Source organism: Falco cherrug, chromosome 3, assembly GCF_023634085.1.
Source record: "Falco cherrug isolate bFalChe1 chromosome 3, bFalChe1.pri, whole genome shotgun sequence".
NCBI lineage: Eukaryota > Metazoa > Chordata > Aves > Falconiformes > Falconidae > Falco > Falco cherrug.
In genome coordinates, this window is record NC_073699.1 from 110847517 (window position 1) to 110874597 (window position 27081).

At 52.5% G+C, this 27081-nt stretch overlaps 2 protein-coding genes across 8 annotated transcripts in view; one reads left to right on the forward strand and one right to left on the reverse strand.

The window, feature by feature from the left end:
- SPEN (spen family transcriptional repressor) overlaps positions 1 to 15519 on the forward strand; it is a 70745-nt gene extending 55226 nt beyond the window's left edge. For 3 of the 5 annotated variants that reach the window (XM_055706466.1, XM_055706468.1, XM_055706470.1), the window contains 6 exons: positions 500 to 600; positions 3034 to 10969; positions 11586 to 11999; positions 12871 to 13065; positions 13587 to 13745; positions 14529 to 15519. In XM_055706466.1, the coding sequence (XP_055562441.1) occupies positions 500 to 600; positions 3034 to 10969; positions 11586 to 11999; positions 12871 to 13065; positions 13587 to 13745; positions 14529 to 14660 (8937 nt within the window). In that variant the 3' untranslated portion in view covers positions 14661 to 15519. The remainder of the gene's footprint in view (positions 1 to 499; positions 601 to 3033; positions 10970 to 11585; positions 12000 to 12870; positions 13066 to 13586; positions 13746 to 14528) is intronic. The other 2 variants (XM_055706467.1, XM_055706469.1) reach the window with 1 other exon arrangement.
- Positions 15520 to 15949: 430 nt separating this feature from the next.
- On the reverse strand, positions 15950 to 26856 carry ZBTB17 (zinc finger and BTB domain containing 17). Of its 3 annotated transcripts, none has more exons than XM_055706473.1 (17): positions 26720 to 26856; positions 25277 to 25375; positions 24568 to 24656; positions 22295 to 22501; positions 21938 to 22126; positions 21515 to 21679; positions 21256 to 21384; positions 20563 to 20801; positions 20338 to 20480; positions 19582 to 19882; positions 19380 to 19467; positions 18743 to 18859; positions 18521 to 18641; positions 18291 to 18421; positions 17973 to 18188; positions 17553 to 17642; positions 15950 to 17458 (listed from the first exon to the last, which is right to left on the reverse strand). In XM_055706473.1, the coding sequence occupies exons 4-17, from the start codon at positions 22497 to 22499 to the stop codon at positions 17172 to 17174; spliced, it is 2421 nt and encodes an 806-aa protein (XP_055562448.1). In that variant the 5' UTR covers positions 22500 to 22501; positions 24568 to 24656; positions 25277 to 25375; positions 26720 to 26856; the 3' UTR covers positions 15950 to 17171. The 3 variants fall into 3 exon arrangements, with proteins under 3 accessions (XP_055562448.1, XP_055562446.1, XP_055562447.1); XM_055706471.1 differs by lacking the exon at positions 24568 to 24656 and adding an exon at positions 24698 to 24815; XM_055706472.1 differs by lacking the exon at positions 24568 to 24656 and adding an exon at positions 24698 to 24815 and having other exon boundaries at positions 26771 to 26792.
- Positions 26857 to 27081: the final 225 nt, after the last annotated feature.

Consider the following 27081-nt stretch of genomic DNA (forward strand, 5'->3'; position numbering starts at 1 on the left):
AGTAGCTACAATAGGGAGGCGTAATTCAGGAGGCTTGGTTCCTTCCCCGTCCCTGCCCTTGCCTTGGTGTATAACCGTGGGCATATAATGTGGAGTCTGAAATAGATTAATAATACTGACCTGCTGTAGTGCTGTGTTGAGATAAAAGGGACTTTGCAACTGTAATTGGAGTTGTAATATTAAAAATGTCAGTACCACGATAATAAGGTGTAGTTTTCCTGCTGGTTTACTGAACAGAAGCCTCTGGTCTGGCAGCTACAACACACCCCAGTAAGGAGCTAGTTACGTAGCTCCACGCAGCTATGCTGAGTTGAGAGGGAAAGGTCTTGATTCCTCGAGATGTGTAAGGCCAGTCCTGAGAAGCGTTTGATACTGTTTTGTTAAATATTATCATCCCTATTTTCAGTTCTGCTCCCATCTTCAGACTGCAGCAGGCAGTGAAATGTTGTCAAAATAGGATGTTTCTCTCACTGAACGTCATTTACCTTTTATTTTTCAGGTGGACTTTGCAAATCGAGAAAGTCAGTTGGCGTTTTATCATTCCATGGAGAAAACGGGTCAAGATATCAGAGACTTTTATGAAATGCTGGCAGAAAGAAGGCATGTGTCAATATCTTTATTACAGTTTTTTACTTTTCCAGCATTGTCTTCAGTGCAATTTAAACTTTCTTCAGGGCATAATTCATTCAACAAACACTTCTGTTCCTCTTGACTTTATCCTTCTTTTTAAAGTTTTATTAACAACATTTTAGCATATTTTTAATGTATTTTACCTTTTTGGTGGTTTTTTTTTTTTTAAACAAATTTAGGCGGTCAGACTTAAACTGTGCAGGTTAAGTCAGACAGGATATCACACATCTAAGTGCAGTCGGTTACTGGAATTCATACCTAGGTGGAGGTTTTGGCTATCTGTGTGATCTGTATATTTAGTATCCGGTTACTGTGATGGGTCACCAGGACACAGTTGTGAGTCATTCATCATTTCTTAGGAATGCAAAGAATAGCGTATCTGTAATGCCTTCCTGTAGCCTCAAGAGAAGGATGTATGTTAATGGATGTATATATAGCCTGGTAAACTACTGCTGCTCATCTGTTGAGCTGGGAGTAAAATTTGGTCTTTGACCTACCCCTTTTCAACAGTGTAGTTTGTTAATTTGATAAAATATAAGTGAGGCTGCAATTTTCGCTGTTTGGCGTGAAAAATGTGTTCTGTGTTGATGCCCTTCTGCAGCATCTGTCATGACAGTGTCTGGCCATTTTGCACATGCTGCAACGGCTTCTGTTCCCCCTGCATGGCCACTTATCTCTGCAGACCCTGACTGAGAGCAGCCTGGCACGGAACACTCTGCATTTTGTGCTGCTTTTTCTCCAGTGACTGAATAAAACATCCATGTTTTATTGCCTTCAGAGGCTGGCTTAATTGTTGGGGTTCTGGTTTACCTATGAAAAAGCCCAGTGTGACACTGATTGTACCTCTGAGCTAGATAAATTCAGTGAGGTTTTTTGCAGCAAAATGGATTGGTCTAACATATATGCAAAATTACCAAATTTAAAAGTGAGAAGGGTTTGGAAATTGGCAATCAGGATTTGCATAATCAAAATAAATGAGTGCATTCCCCAGTCCATGCCAGATGTTGTGATACACCAGCAAGCAGTCGGTAATAATTTCCTCTGATTACACCAAATTCAGAAAAGAGAAGTGCATTATCGGATGTCTTCTAATGCACAGGAGTCAGCTGGGCTTGTCTTTGCTGTGAAACAATTCTGAGTAGAATGCTGATTTCTAGAACAGTGTGATACTTGGGTACACATTAGTCTTGTTTTTCGTTTTCTGTCACTATGCTCACATAGTCTTTACGAGATACTTGGGAGTAATGAATCGCAGAGTGATTGAGTGAGCTCTGCAGTGAGTCTTGTAATTTTGCATGTTCTGGTCTTCCTCTGAGCTCTTCCTGGCAGTTTATGCTCCCTTGCAATGATGCTAAGATCTCCACTAACTAGGTTATCTTAGCTTATAGTTGGAGCCAGACTGAATAGGACCCAAAGGAAAAAAAACCTACAAAAAACCCCAAACAAAAACCGTGACTGATTTTTTTTTAACTTCACAGCTGCCATTCACGACTTCCCACTTTGCTTGCAGAATGAGGGTTTTGTCTTCCATGTTTTGTTTCTTTGGGTTCTTTTTCAATTTTGTACATTTCTTAAAAGGTGGAAGCTGTCAGCTTTTACCATAAAACATAAACTGTGAAGCCAAATAAATGTATGTAAAATAGTGTGCAAAACACTCCGTAATACTGGAGAACTGGAGCGCCAGCTCTGTGCCACCCCTCTGCTAAAAAGGCGTGTTCAGTGGTATAAATGGCTTATTTTTGCAGTTTGGAGGTACTGAGATAATAATGTTAATTGCTTGACTGACTTTGCTGAATGCTTCCCATGAATTCACCTGATATCAGAAAGAACCTCATGTTTTTTTGTTGACTTGATCTTACTGTAGATAGGCAATGTCAGCATGTCACATGCACAAAAGAGCTAATTTTGGAATAAAATGATCACTTGCAGGGTTTAGGATTTTTTTAAAAAAATATTATTACCTTACTGCTTAGTAATGGAGAGGTTCCAGCCTTGAATTGTGATTTGACTCATGTTTTCAGAGGTAGGTTTCAGGTTCTTGAGATGGGGTGGTCTTCACCGTGACAGCCTGTGTGGGTGCACACGTGCTGTGTAGGTTTTACCTGAACTTAATGCAGTACTTGAATTTGGCAGAAATGAAGCAGCGAGTGTGGTGAAAAGATACTTGGCAGAGCTGTCCCAAACTGACCAATTAACTGCAGATGGTATTTGATAAGCTAACAAAGCATTTCATCCACTGCGTGCTGGTTCCTTGTTGTTAAGTCTCTGTATGCAGCTGTGTACAGTTGCCTTTATGCATGTATCGAGAAATTATCATAAAATCATTCCCCGACATAGCAAAGAGCATGACAGTGTAGTGCATTGGTTGAGAAGGAAAACTGACCTGTTTATTCTTATATTTAGCAGAGATGAAAGAAGAGGATCTTACGAATACGCCCCTGATCGTACTTACTACGAGACTGTTCGGACTCCGGGGACGTATCCTGAAGATCCTCGGCGAGAATACCCAGCTCGAGGCAGAGAGTTTTATGCGGAGTGGGATCCCTACCAAGGCGACTACTATGACCCACGATACTACGACGACCCACGCGAGTACAGGGATTACAGGGGCGATCCGTATGAGCAAGACATAAGGGAGTACAGTTACAGGCAACGGGAGAGAGAGAGGGAGAGGGAACGGTTTGAATCCGATCGGGACAGAGACCACGAACGGAGGCCGATTGAACGGAGCCAGAGTCCGACACACTCCAGGCGTCCGCAGAGCCCTGGAGCGTCTCCCTCGCAGTCGGAAAGGCTGCAGAGCGATTCGGAGAGGAGGATTTACAGCAGGTCATCAGATCGCAGCGGCAGCTGCAGCTCTCTGTCTCCTCCACGATACGACAAGCTCGACAAAGCCCGTGTGGAACGTTATGCAAAAAACGAAAAAACAGAGAAGGAGCGTGCTTTCGAGCAGGAGAGGGTTGACAAGGAGAAACGCTTGGTGAGAAAGGAAAAGCCAGAAAAACTAGAAAAGGAGAAAACGGATAAGCAAAAACGGAAAGCAAAAATCCATTCCCCCAGCTCTCAGTCTTCTGAAACGGATCAAGAGAATGAGAGAGAGCCTAGCCCTGAAAAACTGAAAGGCAACAGTAAACAAAATAAAGAGAGAGGTGACAAAGAAGGGACAGCTAAAAACCGCCTGGATCTAATGCCCTGTGTCGTGTTGACCCGAGTAAAAGAAAAGGAAGGGAAAGTTATTGATCAGCCCGCTTTGGAGAAACTGAGAGCAAAGCTTGATAATGACACTATGAAGGCCCCGCTTCTTGAACAAAAAACACAGGCATCTCAAGCTGAGCAAACCAAGTCTGAGCAGTCTAAACTGGAACCTGTCAGAACCAAGGTACAAAAAGAGAAAGCCCTTGCCAGTCACGTAGAAGTGGTGGATAAGGAGGGAAAACTGAAACCCAAAAAGCACTTGAAGACGGAGCAGACTTCTGAGGGGGCCAACGCAGTAGATTTAGACAAGTTGGAGGCTCGTAAAAGACGTTTTGCTGATGCAAATCCGAAGCCTGACAGGCAAAAACTGGAAGTAAAAAGAAGCAGCCAAGATGAGGAAGATGCACGCATGGTTTTGAAAAAGCAGCTTGATTCGACAGCTTCGTCTAGAGAAGCGACAATGTTAAGGGAAGGAGAATTGGAGAGGAAACCCCTGAGGAAGGAGATGCTTAAAAGGGAATCTAAAAAACTCAAACTGGAAAGACTTATTCCTGTTACTAGTCCCAAAGAAATTCAGGAGACTCTTAATGTTGGTGGGATTGGCATGCGTCCCACCCTAGATCTGCAGGCGAGGCTAATGGAGGCAGCTGACGAACCAGTGGAAGTTCAGGAACTCTCTTCTAAAAAATTGAACCCGGTAAAACCCCAGCATAAACAGGTACAGCTACTGGACGATCAAGGAACAGAGAGAGAGGACACAAGGAAGAATTACTCCGGTCTTCCTGAAGACACACCTGACCATAAACTTGGCCAAGAGAAACCTCAGTCAGCTGATACGGAAGAGAAGATTGGCATTGACATCGACCACACGCAAAGCTACAGGAAACAAATGGAGCAAAGTCGGAGGTTAAAACAGCAGCTGGAAATGGAGATAGCAAAGTCTGAGAAGTTCGGCAGTCCAAAGAAAGATGTGGATGAATATGAAAGGCGGAGCTTGGTCCACGAGGTGGGAAAACCTCCACAAGACGTCACGGATGACTCTCCGCCAAGTAAAAGGAAAAAGACTGACCAGTTCGACTTTGAAATTAGCACTAAAAGAGAAAGAAACTACAGAAGTTCTCGTCAGGTGAGTGAAGACTCCGAAAGGACGTCGTGTTCCCCTAGCATCAGACACTTCCCTTTCCACGAAGATGACGACACACTCGATTCTCCAAGGCTAATGCCATTAAAGGAAACCAAAGAGTCACCTAAAATAGAGGAAAAGGGTCTTTCGTACTCCAACATGACTGTGAGGGAGGACTCGCTGAAATTTAATCCTTATGATTCCAGCAGAAGGGAGCAGATGGCAGAAATGGCTAAAATAAAACTATCCGTGCTGAGTTCTGAAGATGACTCGAGTAGGTGGGAAACACAAGTGAAGCCGGAGCCTGGTAGAGTTGATATCAGCTTTCCAAGCAGCATCGTCAAAAGAGACAGCATACGCAAGCGGTCTGTCCGAGACCTGGAACCTGGGGAGGTGCCTTCAGATTCAGATGATGACAGTGAAAACAAGCCCCACTCCCCAAAAGCCTCATCCTTGTTAGAGAGTTCCAGGTTGTCTTTTTTATTAAGGGACAGAGAAGAGAAGTTACGTGAAAGAGAGGAAAGGTTGTCAAGTTCCTTAGAAAGAAACAAATTTTACTCTTTTGCGTTGGACAAGACAATCACGCCAGACACAAAGGCCTTGCTGGAAAGAGCTAAATCTCTCTCTTCCTCTAGAGAAGAAAACTGGTCCTTTCTAGACTGGGATTCAAGATTTGCTAGTTTTAGAAACAATAAAGACAAAGAGAAGGTTGACTCGGCTCCGAGACCTATTCCATCTTGGTACATGAAAAAGAAAAAAATCAGAACCGATTCAGAAGGTGGAAAACTGGATGATAAGAAAGAAGATCATAAAGAGGAAGAACAAGAGAGACAGGAACTGTTTGCTTCTCGGTTTTTGCATAGTTCAATCTTTGAACAGGACTCCAAGCGCCTGCAGCATTTAGAGAGAAAAGATGACGATCTCGACTTCATTTCTGGTCGATTGTATGGGAGACAGTCTTCCTCCGATGGGACTAATAGTGCTGCTGATTTGGTGCAAGAACCGGTGGTTCTTTTCCACAGCAGATTTATTGAACTGACGCGAATGCAGCAGAAAGAAAAGGAGAAAGATCAGAAACCAAAAGAAGTGGAAAAACAGGAAGATAAAGAAAACCGGCCAAAAACTCCAGAAGTGGTTCCTGATAGTAAAGAACCAGAACATAAAACTTCCTCCGTAGTCTGTCCCTCTTCAGTCGCTGTCCTGCCGCAGGAACCAGCGCCAGTCGCTTCTGAGAAGGTAGTGAATGAAAAGGTAGTGGTGGAAGCAGCTTCTGTAAAAGAAGAAAAAACATCTGAACCTGCTTCTGCAGCAGAGGAACAAAAACCTTTTCCTGAACTTGCTTCTCCTGTCAAAATTGAACCACCTGAGCAAACCGAACCCCCGCCAGTCGTAGAAGCTAGTAAAGAAGTTGTTGCTACAGCCCTGGCACCAGAGGAAGATGCTGTGGCAACAGAGCATCCATCGTACTTGGATACCAAGCCTCCTACTCCCGGAGCTTCGTTTTCCCAAGCAGACAGTGTAGATCCAGAACCCGAAGCTGTCCAGTTGATTCCACCTCCGCCCAAGCTAGTTCAGAAGTCCGATGAGGCTGCTGAACCTAAAGAAGAAAATCCTCTGCCGTCTGGCAACGCTGATGCCAGTGCAAGTCAAAAGGTGGAGGCAGCTGCTGAGGTCCTGCCGCCCGTTTCTGACAATGATATGGAAGTCGAACCTCCAGTTGTTGTAAAAGATAAAAAGTCCTACAAAAGTAAACGCTCCAAAACTCCCGTGCAGTCGGCTGCAGCCAATGTCACAGAAAAGCCTGTCACGAGGAAGAGCGAAAGAATTGACCGTGAAAAACTCAAAAGGTCAAGCTCTCCTCGTGGAGAGACGCAGAAGCTTTCTGAATTGAAGGTGGAGGCGGAGAAGGTTTCGAGGAATGCTGCTAAATCCCCTAGTTCTGCTGCCGAGCCAGAAAATGTGGAGCCGAGCTTGCCAATAGGTCGGACCAGGCGCAGAAACGTCCGGTCAGTCTATGCTACCACGGGGGACAATGAGGGCCCATCTCCGGTGAAGGACTCCGTGGAGTTCACCAGATCCACCAGGAAGAGAGGGGAAAAGGAACCGCAGGAAACGGTGACAACTGTTCCTACGACCCCGAGGAGGGGAAGACCTCCGAAAACCCGCCGTAAGCCAGAGGAGGACATCTCTCCCATAAAGACAGAACCGGTACAGCAAGAGGCTGAGGAGGCTGAAACGAAAGATGCTGTGGAAGCTCCTAAGCCTGCAGAAGGTTGGAGGTCTCCTAGATCCCAGAAGCTAACACACAGTCACTCATCAGCTGCTGGCAGCCAGCAGGGGAAGAAAGGGAAAAACGAACCAAAAGGCGATACCTCGGCTGAATCTGAAGATGCTGCTGAAAGAATTGGTCAGGAATCAAGCGTCGGTGACAATAGCAATAAAGCAAAAGCGGCTGAGAAAGAGCCAGCAGCGAGCGAGCAGAAACGTGATAGGAAAGAACTGGATGCAGAGAAAAACCAGCTAGAAATCCCCGCAGTTGAGATCATTGAGAAAAAGCCGGTGCCAGAAAAGGTTACGAAATCCAAAAGGGGAAGGTATAAAAATACCAAAACTGTCGTAGATAAAGCATCTGTTTGTCTCAAAAATGTAGAAATACGCCTCAATGTGGATGAAGTCAAGGGCGCCTTGCGGCCAACCGAGGAGGAGGCAGAGCCAGTGGCAGTGTCACCAGCCAAAATGAAGAGCCCCCCAAAAGAAGACATCTTGCCACCCCATTTTGCTAAGAATGAGGTAGAAGATTCGTTCCCAGAGACAGAAAAAGAGGTGGTGCGGGAACCAAAGCAGTCCCCTGAAGCTGCCCAGTTAGCAAAACAGATTGAGCTTGAGCAGGCCGTGGAGAATATTGCAAAACTCACCGAAACTCCTCCGTCAATTGCTGCCTACAAAGAGCCGACAGCGGACGTGCCTGAAGTTCGTCAGGAGGAAGAGGGAGACAAGCCCGCCCATCAGGCCAGTGAAACGGAGCTGGCAGCAGCCATCGGCTCCATCATCAACGATATTTCTGGGGAGACAGAAAGCTTTCCTGCACCCCCAACGTATCCTGCTGAATCAGAAACTGAAATCCCCACAGAGCCCTTGGTGTTACCGTCACCTCGGGAGGAGATGGAGCCTGAGACGGATCAGGCAGTGAATAACATCCTAGAAACGGAGGCTGCCGTCGAGCCTGCGGTGCAGCCGGTTCCCAGCTCTGCCCCGTCAGCGGTGGAGACGGAGAGCAAGGAGGCTGAAGTCAGCTTCAGCGAATCTTCCAACTCTGCACAGGAGGCTGAGACCTTGCAGGAGGCTGAAGTTTCTCGGAAAGAAAAGGGTCGTCAGAAAACCACGCGGCAGAGACGCAAAAGGAGCACAGGCAGAAAGGGTGACGCCGCTGAAGTCAACACCTTTGAGCCAGAGAGGGTGCAGAGCAAATCGCCCCCCGCCAACGAAGTAAAGACAAAACCCGAAGAAGCCTTGAAGGAGGAAAAGCAAACTAAACCTGCGGCTCAGGCGTCTGTGGAGCCAAGTGCTGCCGACACCAACAAGGCTGCAGCCACTGACGTGGCTGCGCATGAAGCTGTCGCTGAGAGCAGCACCTCTCCGAAAGCCCCTGCTCCAGCTCCTCTGGACCTGGCCGCCCCACCGCTTCCCCTGGATGAGGGGAGTCAGAGCGCGTTCAAGATACGTTCGCCCATGGAGAACGCGCCCATCACACCACCGAGTGCCCCAAACGCAGCCCTTCCTGCTGTCCCTTCGGCAGCGCCGGCAGCCAAGCTGCCCACGCCGGTGCCCGCCGCGATCGTCCCCCTTCACTCCGGCACTGCCAAGGTGCCGGAGTGGATGGTAAGGCACGAGGAACCCCGTGCCCGTTCCACACCGCCTCCCGCTCTCCCACCGGACACGAAGGCGTCGGATATCGATACAAACTCCAGCACTTTGCGGAAGATACTCATGGAGCCCAAGTATGTCTCGGCGACAAGCATAACCTCCACGCACGTGACGACGACGCACGCTGAGCCGGTGAGCGCGCCTTGTTTGGAGGAGGCACCCCTCCACCCCGCGGTAGAGGCCATAAAGCCGGTTTCGGAGGAGAAACCAGCAGTCCCCGTCACCAACGCCTTGGACCCACCGGTGGGAGAAGCACCGGTGTTCAGTGAGAAGGAAAAGATAAGTACTGTGATTGCTCCCAAAGCCACTTCTGTTATAAGCAGGATGCCCCACAGCGTGGATCTGGAGGAGGCTCCGAGGATCACCTTGGTGAAGCAAGCTCCCCAAACCCAGACATGTCTCGTCAATGCCCCCTCGCCAAAATTTAAGCAGAGGTCAAGCACGAATGATAACAGTAGGTTTCATCCGGGATCCATGTCTATTATCGAGGAGAGGCCAGTAGAGACTGGGTCCAGTCCGGGGCTACGGGTGAACACCTCGGAAGGTGTAGTGCTGCTGAGTTACTCGGGACAGAAGACAGAAGGCCCTCAGCGAATTAGTGCCAAGATCAGCCAGATTCCCCCAGCCAGTGCTGTCGACATAGAGTTTCAGCAGTCTGTATCCAAGTCTCAGATTAAACAGGAACCTATCACACCATCTCAGCCAACGCCGAAAGGCTCCCAGACCTCAGCGGGCTACGGGACTGTTTCCACCCATTCTTCTTTGGTACTAGGAACACAGCCTTATAATACGTCGCCTGTCATCTCCTCCGTGAAACAAGAGCGCACAGCACTGGAGAAGTCCGACTCGTCCCACCTTTCTGTCCAGACTCCGGCGTCTCAGCCTGGTAAAGTCCTCACACAGACTGTAAACACTCCACCTGTACTCGTCCATAACCAGATGGTTGTGAACAAAAAACTGTCTGATCCAGCTGCTCTGAAAGTGGAGACCAAGGCTCTGCAACCCTCCAACTTGAGTCCTGGAGTCAGTCCTCACCACCCTTCCCTCTCTGGGAAAATGCATCCAGAAGCAAACCACGTCAGCTCGGGACCCAGCACCCCAACTGACCGGGCTATTTCCCACTTGGGGGTCACCAAACAGGAGCCGCACTCGCCGCGTACTAGCGGGCACTCACCGTCGCCATTCCCCCGGGCTTGTCACCCCGGCAGTACCTCGTCTCCGGCTTTATCGAGCAGTACCCCAGTCATGCTGGCGCCTGGAATTCCCGTTCCTCAGTACATATCCAGCATGCATCCCGAGCAATCTGTTATCATGCCCCCTCACAGCGTAACGCAGACTGTGTCCCTGGGCCATCTGTCCCAAGGCGAGGTGAGGATGAACACCCCTCCTCTCTCCGGCATCCCTTACGGCATCCGCCCGGAAGCGCTCCACTCCCCCAGAGCTGCTCTGCAACCCCAGATAGAGATCAAACCTCAGCGATCCAGCACGCCCCAGCCAGCTCCGATACGAGACATAGTGATGCCTCCTCTGTCTTCTCAGCATCCCCCTGAGGAGGAGATGCACTACCACCACACCACGGTGTGCCGAGGACCAGCCTCCGTTCAGTCCGACGTGCTGGTGATGCAGCCGGATTACCGCATGCACCCCACGAGCATCAGGCTCGACCAGTACAACGTCCCCCGGGATGTGAGGATGATGATGCACCCGCACATGGCCACTGTGGGCGAGCACCACTCGGAAACGAGACAATCCCGAACTCCTGAAGGGGCTGTGAAAACTCCCCCCGTCAGTAAGACCCCGCAGCCGGGAAAAGAGACGCCAAAATCCTCTGAAGGCAAGATGGCACACTCTCCTCACAGCGAGCCCCGGCTCCTCAGCGTCCCCTCCAGCAGCCAGCTGCCTGGACTGCCTTTGACGCAGCCGGTGGTGGTGCCGCATGGGGTACAGATCATGCACCCCACGGGGAGCTCCTTTCATGATTATCGGTCTGTGTATGGCGACATGAGGAATTACCATACAGCGGCACAGCTCGGGCATCCTCAGTTCCCGGGTGCCTCACCGATCGGGCTGCCTTCCCGGAGCATGACCCCATCTCAGGTGAGAAATAAAACCCTTTTTTCCTCCTTCTACCTGAAATCTGGAGCGCTTCAAGCTAATTGCAACCCTGGCGCGGCTCTGCGTGGCCACAGGAGCTGAGTGTAGCGCTCTGTGGTTAGTCTCCAAGCCCTACTTAAGTTCATAGCACAAGAAGAGGTATTTTTATTTGGGAAATGGGGTTGGAATGCTGCTCGGCATTAGAGGAAGCTAAAGTAACCTGTTTCGTTAACTACTCTAGGACGCAAACCAGAAGGTGTGAAGCTGCCTACGGGTTTCTAGACATAGAGGTGTCGGGGGGGAGAACTGTCAGCATCGAGGTGGCGCGTAGGTCCGGCATCCTGGGATGGTTGGTGTGGCTAAGGGCTGGGCTTGGGGCAGGATTCAGGGGATGCGGTCTCAGCTCTCGGGTGTGAGAGGCTGGTGGGGTGGCCTTGGAAGGGGCGGCGTGTCCCAGCACCACCGCAGCAGGGCTAAGTGCTGTGGCGTGGAGACACAGATTTCTCTGCCAGCAATCCGATGGTGTCCTGGCAGCCTTATTGTTGAATTAACAAGTTCTGATACGCCCACAGCCTAAAAACTTTCCTTTCCCCCCTCCCCCCCACCGCCCACTTCCCAGGGTCTGCCGGAGGGCGAACACTCACACCCCAGCCAGCCAGTACGCAGCAAGACTCCTCAGATCCCCCAGGATCCCAAGGGCCCGCCAGCAGGAGGACCCGAACAGAGTCACCACCCCACTGTAAATAGGCATGCGGCACAGATAGACCCTCACGTCCACCTTCAGAGGGCACAAGCGGACACGGGCCAGACCTCCTACCCTTCGCCTGTCGCCATTTCAATGAAACAGGAGCTTCCATCACCGCACCAACCTCAGGCGGTTCCCAAGCAATCCATCTTTATCCCCACGACGTCGGGCCCCGGAGCACCGCCAGGGCTGCCCCTCAATCGCCCTGAGCCCCAGTCCACTCTCAAACAAGAGCCGTCTCCTCACCCCGTTGCGCAGAGACCTGTGGATATGGTTCAGCTTCTGACAGTAAGTATTGCTCTGTCGTCTTCTCCTGGCTGAGCAGCCTCGCACCCCTCATCCGGGAAGAAATAACTGGGTTCTGCGTAGCTCGTCTCACCTCTGGCACCAAAATTTGACCTCTCTTGCATCAGATGCAGAGAAAGTGATGGATGGTCTGTCTGCTTTCCGGGCTGTTCCTGTCCCTGGTGAATTTTAGCCATGTTCGTGTTTACATGGCATTTATGAGCGCCTCACGACAAGGCACGCAGTGCAGAGCAGCCTGCTCCTCTGGTTACTTACTGCTTCAAACAGCCGGCAGGCTCAGGCAGGCAGTGCTGCGTCATTTTTACAGTCGGCTGTTTCTTGGGAAGGTTTTTTTCACGGTCAGGAAAGACTGATAGTTAAAGGAAAAGGAAAAAACCACTCTCCCAAAGCCTAGAGACTGAGGAAAAGGGGGGAGATAGCAAGGCACTCATGAGGAATCGAGCATTGCGTTCAGCTCTTGAGTATTTCCCGCATAACCTTGAGCAACTCTCCTGCTGCTGCTTGTTTCTCAATTTTCCCCTTTGTAAAAGAGAAAACGGCGTTTGATAACAGCCCCCCTCTGCCTTGTGCTGTGTGGGAGGCGGAAAGATGGGGAAGTGCTCTGATGTTATGATGAGGAGAGCCACCCAGGCTAAGCCGGCTGGAAGAAAAAGGACTGAATTAACTGATTGAGCAGGACTTAACCCCCAGTGTACAAGGGGTGATCAGATGGTATGTCTGTACGGAGTCCTTAAAGCAAAGCAGCGGTGTCTTAATTGTGGAAGTATTGGAGGCAAACGAGCAGCTCAGATGGGATTTAAGGTCCCCCTCTCCTTCATTTGCATTTAATAATTTCTGCTCCCTCTCTTTCCAGAAATACCCGATTGTCTGGCAGGGCCTTTTGGCTCTAAAAAACGACACGGCTGCTGTTCAGCTCCATTTCGTCTCTGGTAATAACGTCTTGGCGCACCGGTCCCTGCCGGCACCGGAGGGAGGACCGCCGCTGAGAATCGCTCAGCGCATGCGACTGGAGGCTTCGCAGCTGGAGGGTGTTGCACGGAGAATGATGGTGAGGGGTTGGGACGGGGCGAGGACGTGTGTTTGGGAAGGGCTGACACCCATGTGCTGAAAACGGGGCTGCTCTTAGCAGCTGTGTAACCAAAACTCGCACCGCTTCTCCCGGAAACCTCGGCTTTCGTTGCTTTTGTCACGTTATTTTGGGGTTCTGGTGGTAGCTGTGCGATTCCTTCGTCCCAGTGTGGGTTGCAAGTCACGAGCAATAAGTTTTCCTCTGCATTCACGCAAAAGGGAACGGTGGGGCTGGGAAACCTTTGAAGTCACCCATCCCTCAGCTCTGGAACGAAATCCTGCTGGCTCCAACACGTCTGAGTAAGGTGGAAAGTGGAATTCGGGTTGGAAATGAGTAGCTTTCAGGCCTTTTCACCATCTCCTGGGCTGGCTGAGCTTTCAGCAAGTCTTTTGTAACTTTGAAGGAGTTCAAAGAGAGGATTTTCCACTGCAGATAATGTTTGCTGGGAACAGGCCCCTTCCTGACTTACATTTGACTTAATTACTGTATTTTCTTTGCAGGTGGAGAGCGATTACTGCCTGTTACTGGCCTTGCCTTGTGGCCGGGATCAGGAAGATGTAGTGAATCAGACTGAGTCACTGAAGGCCGCGTTCATCAGCTACCTGCAGGCTAAGCAAGCTGCAGGCATCATCAACGTTCCCAACCCTGGCTCTAATCAGGTATTGGCAGGAGAAGCCCTGAAACACCGCGGATAAATTAAATCGATAGATAAACGGGCGGACAGCCTTCCACCTTGGCTCTTTGCTTAAGATTGTCATTGAGCTGGCTTGTTTTTACTGTTAAAGCACACCCCCTCCTGTTTACTGTGCTGGCATCTTCACATCACCAATCAAAACACTGGTATAATTGATTTAATTACTGAAGATGAACCACAAAGCCCAAGAAAACCCCAGACATACGTTCAGTTTGTTCACAGCCCTACATAGTTGGCTGAAAACAAAACAAACCCATTTTCCAACCTTTTTTTTTTCTTTTTCCTCTGTTCCAAGTAGAGTCCTTGGTTCTTCCTCGTATCATACCATGATTTTTCCAGAACACTTCCAGAACACCTGGTGTTTCCTTGCTCTTGGCCCTGTAACTACAAAAGATTGGAGTTTGGCAGCATGGAGCATTTATTTCAGATGTGTTGCTGCATTGAATCAAATTTAATCTGTTCCCTGGATGTAAAAAAACCCGGAATGAGCGGTCAGCACTCAGAGCAACCGCTGAAATGATAATTAACGGGAATTTTTCTGCCTTTCCCGGTAAACCAGCCAGCTCTTATGTCCCTGGCGTGGAAAAACTCCCCACCATTGGGGCACAGTGTGTCCTTTTTTGCCTAATTGCTCTGGTTTATGCGCATTTAAGTGCCCCAAACCCAGGCCGTTTGTCCTGTTTTCAAACACTGTAGGCCCCGATGGCCCTGGTTTGTGTCTGATCTGTGTCCCGTTTCTGCCTTGCAGCCTGCCTATGTTCTGCAGATCTTCCCACCCTGCGAATTTTCGGAAAGCCACCTGTCCCGCCTAGCCCCGGACCTCCTTGCCAGCATCTCCAACATCTCTCCTCACCTGATGATTGTCATCGCGTCGGTATGAGCTGTTTACCGGTTACTGACTTTTATTATTTTTTTTTTCCAAGGCCCTGCAGCAAAAAAAAAAAAAAAAAAAAAAAAGCCCACAAAAACCACAAAAAAAAATTAAAATAAAAATAAATAAAAAGAGAGAGAGAGAAAGTAATGAAACAAGAAAATGCTGCCAGACTACCAGCCTCCTGCCCTAACTGGCCTCGATCAAACTGTTGCTGGGTAGCGGTTCCGCTACCTTGTATGTTTACATATTGCTTTAGCTTACGGACAACTGATGCACTCAGCAGGCGGACTGGTATTGGGTTTCTGTGCCTCCTTTTGGGGAAAAGATAAAGGATGGCTTATTTTTTTTAACAAAAAAAAAAGGAAAAAAATAAAAAAGAACCTGAACTGCCTTTGCACTAAATTAGTGACTCGGACCTTTGCACAGTTGGAGACACGCTGTGACGTTCTGGATGTCTTGACACACATTAACACGCGCCGTGGACTAAACGCAGGACCTGGGGACTTCTGCTGAAATTTGTGGGTCAAGGATCATTTCACACATTATCTTTTTTTACTTTTATTTTATTGGTTGGTTTTTTTGTTTTGTTTTGGTTTTGTTTTATTTTTTTCTGGATGTGAACCTTCCTCTCCTCCACTTGCCCCTGCTGCAGCCGTCTTCTCTTCATCTGGGATGTACAGTTTACACTGAAAAAAAAAAAAAAAAGAAAATACAAAACAAAAAAAAAACCAACAAAAAAAAACAAAAGGGAGAGCTATTTTCCTTCCTGGTGGGATATGCAGAACTCAGTGGGTGTGTGTATATATAAATATATATATAATATATATAAATATATATAATACTGACTTTAAAAAAAAAAATCAAATCCCCACAACATACATTTTTTTTTAATCTGTGCCAAAAATGTGTTTTCAGAGAAAATCTTATTTTCATACTCAGACTTTGTATTGTCACTCATTTGTAAGTGCGCTTCATTTAAACATGCCCCCCCCTCGTCTCATGAGCTGTGGAAGTGTTATACACTTGTACAAAAGACTTTCGACCCCCCCCCCCCTTTCCCCCCTTCGCCTTCCCTAACACTTATTAATTTATGGAACTGTTTTTTTCGCAGCGCAGTTTTGTTTTGTGTGTCCATTGGATTACAAACTTTATTAAAAAATACAAAACACCTCGGCGCCCGGATCTCATCCCTCGGCCGCTCGGGATGGGGGGGGGAGAGCAGAAGGAGGTGTGGGGGCTCCCCCAGGAGCCAGCACCAGTCTCTTGTTTAAAAAACAAACAAACAACAAAAAAGGTAATTTTACCAGAGTAAATCAAATCTCTGTTTATTTTCCCTTGCGTGTTGTTAGTATTTGTTGAAAACCAAAGCTGAAGTTTTTTGCTCTGCTGTTGATTTTGGTACGTGCCAACAACAAAAAATAATCCCTGAATTTTGATATTCACCAGCCTTTAAAAAAACAGGAGCCAGACTTTGCCTTTTTCACTGCTTTTCCACCCAAAACCGCAGGAGGGAAGCAGCGCCGGTGGGAGCCACCGAAACCCTCAGTTAACCACCAGCGCTGGTGCGAGTGGGTTAAATCAAGAGGATACGGTAAGGAAGCAGATTTAGGAGAAAATGGGGTGGGTGGGGGCGTGTCTGGACCCTCTGCCGCGGGAGCAGCTGGGGTGGGACCCTCGGCTGCCCCCGCACTGGGCAGTTGCTGTCTGTGTGTCTGTGCCGCGGCCGTACGGCTGGAGCCAGGATTGGGCCTGAACCCCCAGCCCCAGCAATGGCCACAGGGATGCTGGGGGGCTTGAGGGGCCCCATCCTGCCTGTGAGTGGAGGCCAGGAGAGCGAAATTGTTTTTTGGAGGTGGCCTTTGGGGCAAAAAGCCCATTTTTAGGGAATTTATGCCAGCAGGTAGAGGAGGTGTGGGTGCGTGTCTGTCACCCACCCCAGGGCACTGACCACCGGGGGGGTTTGTGCCCCTTGTCCTGCCCCGGGAGGAGCCCAGATCTGGCCCCTTCACCCCATGGGGGCCCTTGGCCCCAGCCGCACCCCCAGACCCCTGGGACTGAGCTACTCACGCCTATCTTCATCCTGCAGCACCTTTTTGTCCTTCTTTTAACCCAAACCAGGCCATGCACTGCCCTCAGCCTGGGGGAGCAGGGCCGGGGGCTCTCCCCCTTTACCCCAAACCCGCCCCTGGCTGCTCTTGGGGAGTGCAAATCCTGAACCACCTTTTTTCCCTTTCTCGGCTTGATTTTCGACATATCTCACCCTTGTTAGCAATTAAACAAGTATTTCAGTAATCCCAGATGGGCTCCAGCTCCTTCCCCTCGCAGCAAGACCAGACCCAAAGCATCACAGGGTGGGGGCAGGGCACAACATGCCTGTGCTGTGTCCCATCCCCCCCCCGCCCCCCCGAGCATCAGCCGTTAGAAAATATTGCAATTTATTCCATCTCTCTCCTTCCAGAAATACACTTTTTACACCATTTCCAAGCAGCTGTCTTTTAAATAAAGGCGAGGGGGAGTTCACTCGGGGGGCGGCTGACCCTCCCCAGCTGTGGGCTGGGGAGCCAGGGGGGTGGCGGGGGTCTCGGGGGGACCATCCCGAGTTCGGAAGAGGAGTTCTCCGGCGGGAATGACCTGCTCCGTTTGCCAGGCGGCGGCGGTTCCGTATTGCTGGTAAAAGTCCGTGTCAGCCTGGAACATGACGAGGGCTTGGGCCGTGTGGATGCGGACGTGCTGCGCCAGGCTCGTGGCATCCAGGAATTTTTCCCCACAGGAATCGCAGGCGTAGAGGATCTGGGTGTTGGGGTCTGTGAGGGGAAAGAGGGGGGTGACACACACCCTGGGGTGGATGGGGGTGGCGGGGCAAGGAGGCAGCCGCCCCCCTCCCCTTCCCTTTCTCACCTGCTTCTTGCACTTGCTTCACTGCTTTGGTGATCTCGGCTTTAAGTGCTTCAGTCTCGTCCGCCGTCACGGCGGCGGCTACCGGCACCACTGCAGGGGGAGAGAAGGGGGGTGGGGGGTTGGGAATGCTGAGTAGGGGGCAAGGACATGCGGGGGGCACATCCTGGCTGGAGCAGGACGCTGGATTTTGCCCAGCACAGTGTTTAGGAAGGGGCTCCAGGCAGGCCACCACATTTCCCAGCCTCGAGCCACAGCAATGGCTGCTGCACCCCATGGATAAGCCTCCAGGCTCCTTTGGGAGGGGCTCTTGGGACCCCCAAGCCGCTCCCCATTGGACTAACGTCCCTTTGGGGACACCCCAAGCTGCTCCCCATGGTTTAACGTCCCTTTGGGGATGGCTCCCAGGACCCCCCGGCTCACCTGTGAGCTGTGTGACAGCGGTGGCCGCCAGCGCCTCGGTGGCCAGCGTCACCATGTCATCGGAAGCCACCGTGACGATGTTGACCTCGTCGCCTTCCTCCGGCTCGAGGATTTTGATGCCGGCCTTGCCCTGATGCACCGTCTTCACGTGGGAACGCAGGTTGTCCACCCGGTTGAAACCTCGGCCGCACTTGTCGCACAGGAACGGCTTCTCCCCTGGGAACGAGATGAGGAATTTGGGGAGGGGGGTTGTTAAAGATTTGGGGAGGGGGCAGTTAAATGGTTTGGGGGGCTGTTGGGAGCCCTGGCGGTACCCACCGGTGTGGATAATGATATGTTTGGAGAGATCGCCCACATTGACGAAGGCTTTGTTGCAGACGGTGCATTTGTGGGGTCGGATATTGTCATGGTGCCGGATGTGGTTGGCCAGTTGGCTCGACTGCACGAACCTGGGGCGGGGGGACACGGTGGTCACCGCCAGCCCCCTCCCCAGCAATGACACCCTGGAACCTCCAGAGCCCCCCTAAAACTGACGAGCGGCCCCTCACCTCTTGCCGCAGCGTTCGCAGACGTAGGGCTTCTCCCCCGTGTGCTGGCGCACGTGGGCGATGAGGGAGCTCGCTTGGGTGAAGGCCTTCCCACAGATCAAGCACTGGCATGGCTTCTCTCCTGTGGGAGAAAAGGGAAAGGTGGGCAGGGAATTGATATAAAAAAATTATCTCAAAAATCTCCCCAAAAGCCCTTGGGAAAGAGCAGAGCTGTGTCCCTACCGGTGTGGATGCGGACGTGCCGCTGCAGCGCGCCGGGGTCGGCGAATTGGCGCTGGCAGTGGACGCAGACGTAGGGTTTCTCCCCGCTGTGGATCCGGAGGTGCCGCTTCAGGTTTCCTGAGAGCAGACGGGGCTCAGCCAGGGGACACCAGCACCCTCCCTCCCTCCGCGCACCCAGGTGGCTCCCTTGGGAAAGCCCGTCGCTGTTTATGGAGCAGGGGCTGCACCTCGGCCAGAGGCCAGGATCAGGCAGTAATGTGGGGGTGGGGACAGCCAGAACAGGCATCTGGGGATGGAGAGATGCTGTTGGGCTCATCCAGACCCCTCCGGCTCCGCAGCGGTGTGAGGAGAGGGGAGGGGACATCCCTGTCCCCACAGGCTGGACCAAGGGCTCCTTCCTGGAGCACCCCGGGGTGCAATCCCACGGGGGAACCCAGCCTGGCCCCGTAGAGGAGGACAAATTTATGCACCACAACTGTGGCACCACAGCAAAGAGGTTGAAACCCTCCCGTGCCCAGGATGAACTCCCTTCTCTGGCTCCAAACTGCCCCCCCCGCCCCCCGGAGCGGTCCCTGTGCCCCCCCAGGCAGCCAAACCTCCGTCGCTGGGACCTCACCACCTACCAACCCCGTGGTACCTGAAGTGGTGAACTGTTTGCCGCACTCCCGGCACTTCAGGGGCCCATCCGCGATGTGAATCTTCAAGTGAGCCTTCAAGTTCCCCACCTAGGGACAGACAGAGGGATGCAGACAGCCCCCGGCCCCCATCACCCCATCTCCCCCCGGCCCCGGAGGGACACGAACAGCCGCGGGGCCGGCTCTTCCCCTCGCCCAACTCACCTGGTTGAATTTCTTGTCGCAGTGGGGACACTTGTGCTCCTTGTCGGTGTCGTGGGTCTCCAGGTGCCGCATTTTCGAGGTGGGATCGGAGAAGGAGCGCCCGCAGTAGTCGCACTGGTACGGTTTCTCCCCGCTGTGGACCAGCTGGTGCCGTTTCAGGTTGCCAGAGGTGGTGAAGAGCTTGCCACAGTCGTCACAGCGGTATTTGGCCTCTCCCGTGTGCCGTTTCTTGTGGAGGTTCAGCAGGCTGATGAGGCGGTAGCTCTTCCCACACTCCTCGCAGCCGTAGGGCTTCAAGGGGCTGATGGAGGAGATGGGGCCATCACGTCGGGGGGAAGAACTGGTGTGCCGAGCTCTCACCGCGCCGCTCCGAGCTCCGCCACCCCAGCTAGACCCGTCTGGATCCCATGGGATGTCTTGAAGCAATGCAAAAGGGAAGGATGGGCAGAAACGCAGGTCTTCTCCTGACCACCCCAACATGCCAATGGATTTTGCAAGGGTTTGATCTTTTGCGGTAAAAGCCGCACTTTTTTAGGCCCGGCCAGCGTCTTTTCATGCCTGGTGCCATCCAAACGAGCTGCTGGGAGCCTCCAACCCCACAGCGCCGAGCCCGCCAGACCAGCACGAGAGGCAGAGCGGTGCTGGCCGCCGTACTGGCCTCTCGCTCACACCCTCAGCCGGCCACCAGCACCGTCACAAGCATTTCTCCCCCCCACTTGGCCTGGTGGCACCTCTTGGTCCCCTGCATCGCCGTACCTGTGCGTCTTCTCGTGGGCTTTGCACGCAGCCGGGTCGGAGAAGGCTTTGTTACACTCCCTGCAGGAGAAGGGTTTCTCGCCGGTGTGGATACGGATGTGCCGCTTGAAGTTACCGGTGTGGGTGAACTCCTTGCCGCAGTCCTGGGGACAGAGAGAGACAGGCTGGTGACACCCGGTGTCCCCAGGGGACAGGAGACGCCGCTCGGGTGGCGGCCGGCCTCACCTCACACTTGTGCGTGACGGAGCCGTAGGCTTTCGACTCAGTCCTGTCGCTGTAAGTACCGGAACGCAGCAGACGGGTTTCACCCGAGTTTTCCTGCCCGGAGTCGGTGCTCCCCGATTCGTTATCTTCAGCATTTTCTCCATTCTCCAGCTGGGGCTGCCCTTCCTTGGGGATTTTAGTCTCCTCTTCCTCCTCTGCCGTCATCTCCCCCTCTTCCTCCTTCCCTTCCAGCTCCATCTCTGTAGGCAGTTAAAAAATAGGTTGTGACAAATTGGGTTTGTGTCTCGAGTGCTGCTCCCCACCTGCATTTCCTAACTCTAAGCCTGGGCTTAAGGCAACGGGGATTAGACCTGCCCTACCGTGCCCGGGGAAATCCTGGGAACTCCATCGCTTGACACAGGTGCCCAGACCTCTGCCTGGAGTCAGCTGGGATTTGCAGATTATTAGCCCTAAAATCCCCAACCCTGTACAGACAGAGGAGCATTTCCCACCCTCTCCTAGCTCTGCCCCGTGAAAACTGCTGCTGTGGGCTCTGCGACTTGCAGGAGAGAGCTCTTGCACAGCAAAACTCACGCTAACAAAATTAATTCCATGGAAAACAAGGGTTCAAGCCTTGCCCAGCTTTGTTTCAGCCCTGCTGAAGGGCATGGGCAGACAGCAAATCCCGGCCACCGCCCTCGCTCACGAACACACCTCCTGTTTCGGCACCCTGAGAGACGCTGCCCTTTGCTGTGGTGCTGCCGCTGCCGGCGACGCTCTCCGCTGGCTGCCGGTGGCTGGGAAAATTGGCGTTGGAGCCATCCTGGATGGCAGCATCAGCCCCTACAAACGACAGAAGGTCTCAGGCACGTGTGGGGAGACACACAGGCTCCACACAGCAGAGTCTGGCAGCAGGACAGTGTGTTGGGGTAGGTAACAGCGGGATTTTGGGTGTCATCCCTTGGTGGCTCACCTTCTTGGCCACCCAGCTGCTCCACCTGCGCCTCAGGGTGAGCTGCTGTGGCTGCGGGCGTCTCTTCCTTCCCCTCCGCGTCGGGAGGAACTGGTTTGGTTTTGTCAAGGTCACCCAGTGCTTCTGTCACCAACGCCTTGTCCTTGACGGTCGCCTTGTCGGCCCCTGCAAGGGAAGAGCGATCCAGCTTCGGCTGCCCATGCAGGGGCACCTCAACGGCTGCCAGAAGGGTTCCCAAATCCCGTACGGATTCAAGGAAGCTTCAGCTCTTCAACGGCCGGTGCCACACAGGGGCAATCAAACCCCATCCAGACATCATCGCGCACCAGATGCACCCAGGACGTGGGTCTGGATGGTGGCCAGAGCACGTGGCTGCTTTGTGGGGTGATTCTGAGAATCCTTGGATGAGGGGATGCTACGTACCGATCTGGGCAGGGGGCTGCTGGCTCTCGGCAGGGCTTACTGCCGGCACAGTGAGGGACTTGAGAGCGTGGCAAGCGCTGACGATCTCCTGCATCTGCAGGAAACCCGCCACGGCCAGCACGTCTTCCACGTTGTCGGAGTTTAGGCTTAGCTTAGCCGTGTACATGAACTCCAAAACCTGGCCCAGGCCTGCAAGGGAGGCGATGCAACCAGAAATAAGCTCTCACCGCTCAGCCATACAATTTTGAAAAGCTCAAAGCGCATGAAACAACAGGGTGATGAGCCTCCCTCAAACCCTGGGCACCAAACTGCTTTGTTTAAGCAGCTCAGAGGGCTGTCAGGCAACCCTCTTCCTACCTGCCGCGTTGCTGATGTCGAGGTGCACCACATCCTTCTGGTCAACGAAGAGCATCCTGAAATACTCGCTGCAGGCTGCCAGCACGGCTTTGTGGGCCTTGAAGTCGATGCCGTCCACCACGAAGGTGCAGTCGCACAGCAAACCCAGCTGCCGCTGCTGGTTCAGCTGTTCCAGGACTTGCTTGCTGTGTTGGGGGAAATCCATGGCTGTGGGGGGAGAAAAACAAACCCCGACACCGCGTCAGAAAGGGCCATGAAGCAGGACAGATCACAAAGCCCTGGATCAACCACAACCCTGCCCTGTTAGTTAAAAAATGCAGCCCAAAAAGCTTAATTTCAGCTCCTTGCTACAGCCACCTGCCTCCCCCACCAAATACAACCCCAAAATCTTTCCTGTAACAGCTGCAATGCCACCACAGGGCTGGAGTGAGAGTTGATTAACAGTCAATATATTTTTTGCCATCCTAACAGCATTTAAAATACACTTATTGCTCTTCAACCGGTTCAAGCTGCAAGCAGGATCCCTGCTGCCTCCAAAAACACGAGTGCCATCACTCCTTGGGTGAGCAGGTGGTGCCACCGCTCCTGTTGCACAGCACAGAAAGTGTTCATCAGAATCTTCAAGCTCCTGACCACTTCAGGTGCTCACGTCACAATACTGAGTGATTTTTAATTTTTTATCATGTGTTTGGAGGGAGTTTTCCCTGCTTGAAGCCCAACTTCGGCTGAGGAATGCTGCAGACTGCTGGGAACATGGTGAAAGCCCATTTTTCAAGCAGGTCCTCATCAGCAAAGGTTGAGGGGCACCATGAGCTTGATCTGCCGCCAGAAGCTGGGTTTTCTCCTGGGCTGTACCTGCAGGGGGCAGGGTAGAGAATGAAGGGTTTTCAAACAGCTACGTTTTCCAAAAATGATTCCGGGAGGGCTGAAGGGATCATTTCATCGCTTGCTAGGCAATGAAAGTCCAGCTAAAGTCCTTAAAGCTCCGGATGCTGGGAGAAGCAAAGTTATGGCCAGGGAAGCACTCCTGGTTTCGTTATGGCCAGGGAAGCACTCCTGGTTTCGATGTTCAGTTGATGCTCAGTGCCTCCCTGAAGGTTTCCAGCTCACAGTAGCTGCTTTTCCACTTCACCAGCTCTTAAAAGCAGCCCAGAGAATCCCAAGCTGGGGAAGGGCAACCGGTTTGGATCCACAAAACCAGGTTGCTTCCAGGCAGCCACGAGCATGTCCCTGCCTCTGGATCCTCTGGATCCCTGGGAGCCCTGCACAAGCACAGCAGGCGAGCGCCGCGGGCAGAGGGAGCCGCCTCCTGTCTGCTGCGAGTGCTAGCACCGTGCTCGGTGAAAGACCTGCCCAAGGACTGATCTGGCTTCCAAAATCATTCCCAGTGGAGATGAAGAAACCCAGACACCTGACAGCATCAGGTCACACACAGAGAGAGAAAGTTTTGCTCCCCAAAATCACTATTTGTCTTTGCAATTAACTCACCACCACTTCTCCCCAGCTCTCCAAAACGTGGGGTACTTTTTAACCAACACCCAAAGTGTGTCCCAAAATACATCCCTTGAGAGCCAGAAAAATCAGTATTTGTATCAAAATCTGCCTAAACCCCCGCACACGCATGACACTAAGGTCTGTAAAAGAAGCTCTGGAAAAATAGGGGAAGATTTTCCCAGCAACACAACCACCACTGCCTTCCAGGCTCAGAAAGCTCTGCGTGGCAGGACCTGAGAAATCACGATGGTTCGATGCTTTAAAAGGCTATTTTCCGTAATTTGTAGGAGGCACTTTGCATCTGAATGATGATTTTTATCACTCCCTGACTGGACTCGCCTCAGCTTTGCAAAGGAAGCAAAATCCCAAGAAATTCAACTCCAAAAAACTTCCATCTTTTCTGTGGTTTTCTCCGTAACGTCACATTACAGCTCTGTCAAAGCAAGCGCAGGCAGTGGGGCAATAGTTCGGATGAGCTGCATATCGCCCTCACACCCAAACGCTGTGCCCAGCGTCCCCCCAGCAGCTGAAATCACCTTTGCACACTAAAATCCCTGACTCAAGCCTTAAAAATCCCAAATATCTGAATCAAAAAACCCACGGTGCACTCAGAATGCCACCCTGGTTCCTTGCCACCAGGTGGGCACAGCCAGTTCGTGGTTCTGGTGCTGAGATCTGCCTCCATCCCTGACCGAACAGGATGCGCCGAAATAGGGATGGATCTGGGGGTGGATGCAGGGAGGGTAAATGCCAAATCAGGCATTGCTGGTCCACCTGACCTCTAAATAAATTAGCTCCCTTTAGTGCGAATCCATCGCTGTCAGCTGTTTAAGGTGCTGTCTGAGGACGCGTGTCAAATGCTCCTTGCCTGAAAAACAAAGATAAGCCAGGATCGGTGCCTGAACTCACCCCTGCGCTGCGAGGAGCGGAGATATCCAGAGGACCAAGTCTGCGCGCAAGACAGTTGCGGCTCTCCTCCAGAGCTTTCCCCCTTCCTGGTACTCAAGTCAGTCTCTACGCAGCCATCCTTGGAGAAACGGGACAAAAAGCTCCATTTTAAAACCCAAATCTCCCATGTCGAAGGCACTAAGGTCCGACATCACTGACCCAGGACTGGGCACCCCTCAATTTCACCCTGTCATTTCCCATCCCAGCCTCTCCCCAGTGCGGCTGTCGAGTCTCTCATTACCCAATTAATCATGGAAAAGCTTTGTTATGAGAACACCCACGCCTGCTGCACGTGCTCACAGAGATAAACAGAGTGGCTACAGTCCGAGGGAGCTTCCCACATGAGCTCCGTTATACTCTCTCACTTATTAATGACATTAACCTCTTCCTATACCTGCCACCCAAGCAGCTACCTATTAAAAGGACTCGATAAATCGGAAAAACCTAGTTTAAACGTTGCCTTTCAATGCTGTCACCATCCAGCCATCCCTTCTTATGGTGAGACGATAAAAAGGAAGAGGGGGTTTACTTTCTGCCTACCGTCATCTCCCTTCTTCTGTGTCAGCTTGGGGAACAAAGCAGCCCTAATCCTTTCAGTCTCTGTGAAGAGCTGTCTGTCCTCATTTCCAGTAACTGATTCTGCAACATTTTTAGTTAAAAAAATAAAGTTAAGAGCTGATATGACAAGAGCATTCAAGGTACAGATATACTAATAAGACAAATTACAAAACAGATAGACTCCAGAGTCTGTGGTCAGCAGCAAAACCAGAAGGCAAGTTCACATTTGGCTGTAAGGAAGGGAAAAATAACGACAAGTGATGACAGGCATGAAAAAAACACGGTGAAAAGGAGCTAAAAGAAGAAAGACACAAGGAGAAAGGTGAGCAGAGACACTCTGGACACCCCTCAGTGATCAGACCCCCCACAGACCCCTTGGCTGTTTAGTTTTCAGTCCCATGGATGCGCTCGTGCAGCTCCTGACGCGGCTGTGCAGGCAGGGCTGCCCGCAGGTAACTGGAGCCCTGGGCTGCAGCAGGCAGGGAGCCAGCACGGCCGCTGAGGCATCGCCAGACCTCAAGCTCTGCCGTGAAAACCGCCCATTCCTGCGGCACCCGGATGATGAACTACAAAACCTTCACCTTCCTTGAAAAACCCTGCCTTTGGAACGCTGCCCCATGCCTGAAATTTCAGCGGAAGCTTCTGACGCAGAAATGCAATGAGGGAAACGTGGCTTGTCCATGAAACGTGCCCAAGAAGCAACACCCGCAGAGGGCACGTACAGCCAGTACAGGCTGTCACCACAGCAAAAATGATGCCAGAAGATGAGAAAAACCCTTTTTTCCTTGAGCTGCTGCACGAAGCTTTGAAGTTTTCTCCACTCTTCTGCCGGCGACGTCCTTGACACGCAGGTAGACAGCTCGTGTGGCGTGAGGGGACTCATCCTGCACAGCGCTGGCTGTCAGGGCTGCATCCCCCCGAGACGCCTGACCGTGTCCTGAGGGGGTGGCGGCTGCCCCACGCGTGGGGGGCACAGGGCTTCACTCCTGACCTCCCCCCAGAGCACCCCACGGCTCCGTGGGGGGACACCCCCCCTGGACAGGGCCATGCTGGTGAGGGGGGGCTGGCGAGGGCCCTGCCGAGCGCTAGCAGCCCCCCGTTCCCCTCAGGGCAGCCGCCCTAGGCCTCTGCGCCTGAGGGGGGTCACAGGGAGTGGGGCACACAAATCCGGGGGCAGAAGGGCTGCCACAGCCGCCCCCCGCGCTGCTCAGGGGACGGCAGGACCCCCACGCAGCCTGCCCTCAGAACACCGGGGGCCGCACACCCGGGCGCCCCTCAAAACGGCTCCTTTTTAGGGGGGAACCCCCAGGCAGCGAGCTGGGCCGCAGCCCCTTTCCCCTCCCAGCCCCCCTAACTCTCCAAAGCCCCCTCCCCAGGCCCTCCAGCCACCCCCCCGGACAGCCCCCCTCCCCCCCAAGCCGCTACCTGCCATGCCGGGCCCGGCGGGGGCCTCACACCGCCGCCCGCAGCGCTCACCGTGACACGGACCAGACAAAGGGCGCCGCCATCTTGGCGCCGGGCGGAAGCGGCGTCGCCCTCCCCCGCCCACCGGCCGCCCCGCCGCGCATGCGCGGCCACGCGCGGGGCGCGAACTACGCCTGCGCGCTGCGCCGTGGCCCCGCCCCCTCCCCGCCCTCCCGCGCTCCCCTCAGGCGCGTCGCCATGACAGTGCGGGGCGGCTGGGCGGCGGGGACCGCCGGCGCGGCCCCTGCGGCTCCCTGAGGGGCGAGGGGCTCTGTTCCGCCATGCTGTGTACCCCTAAGGGCTCTCGTTCCCGCTCCGGGGTT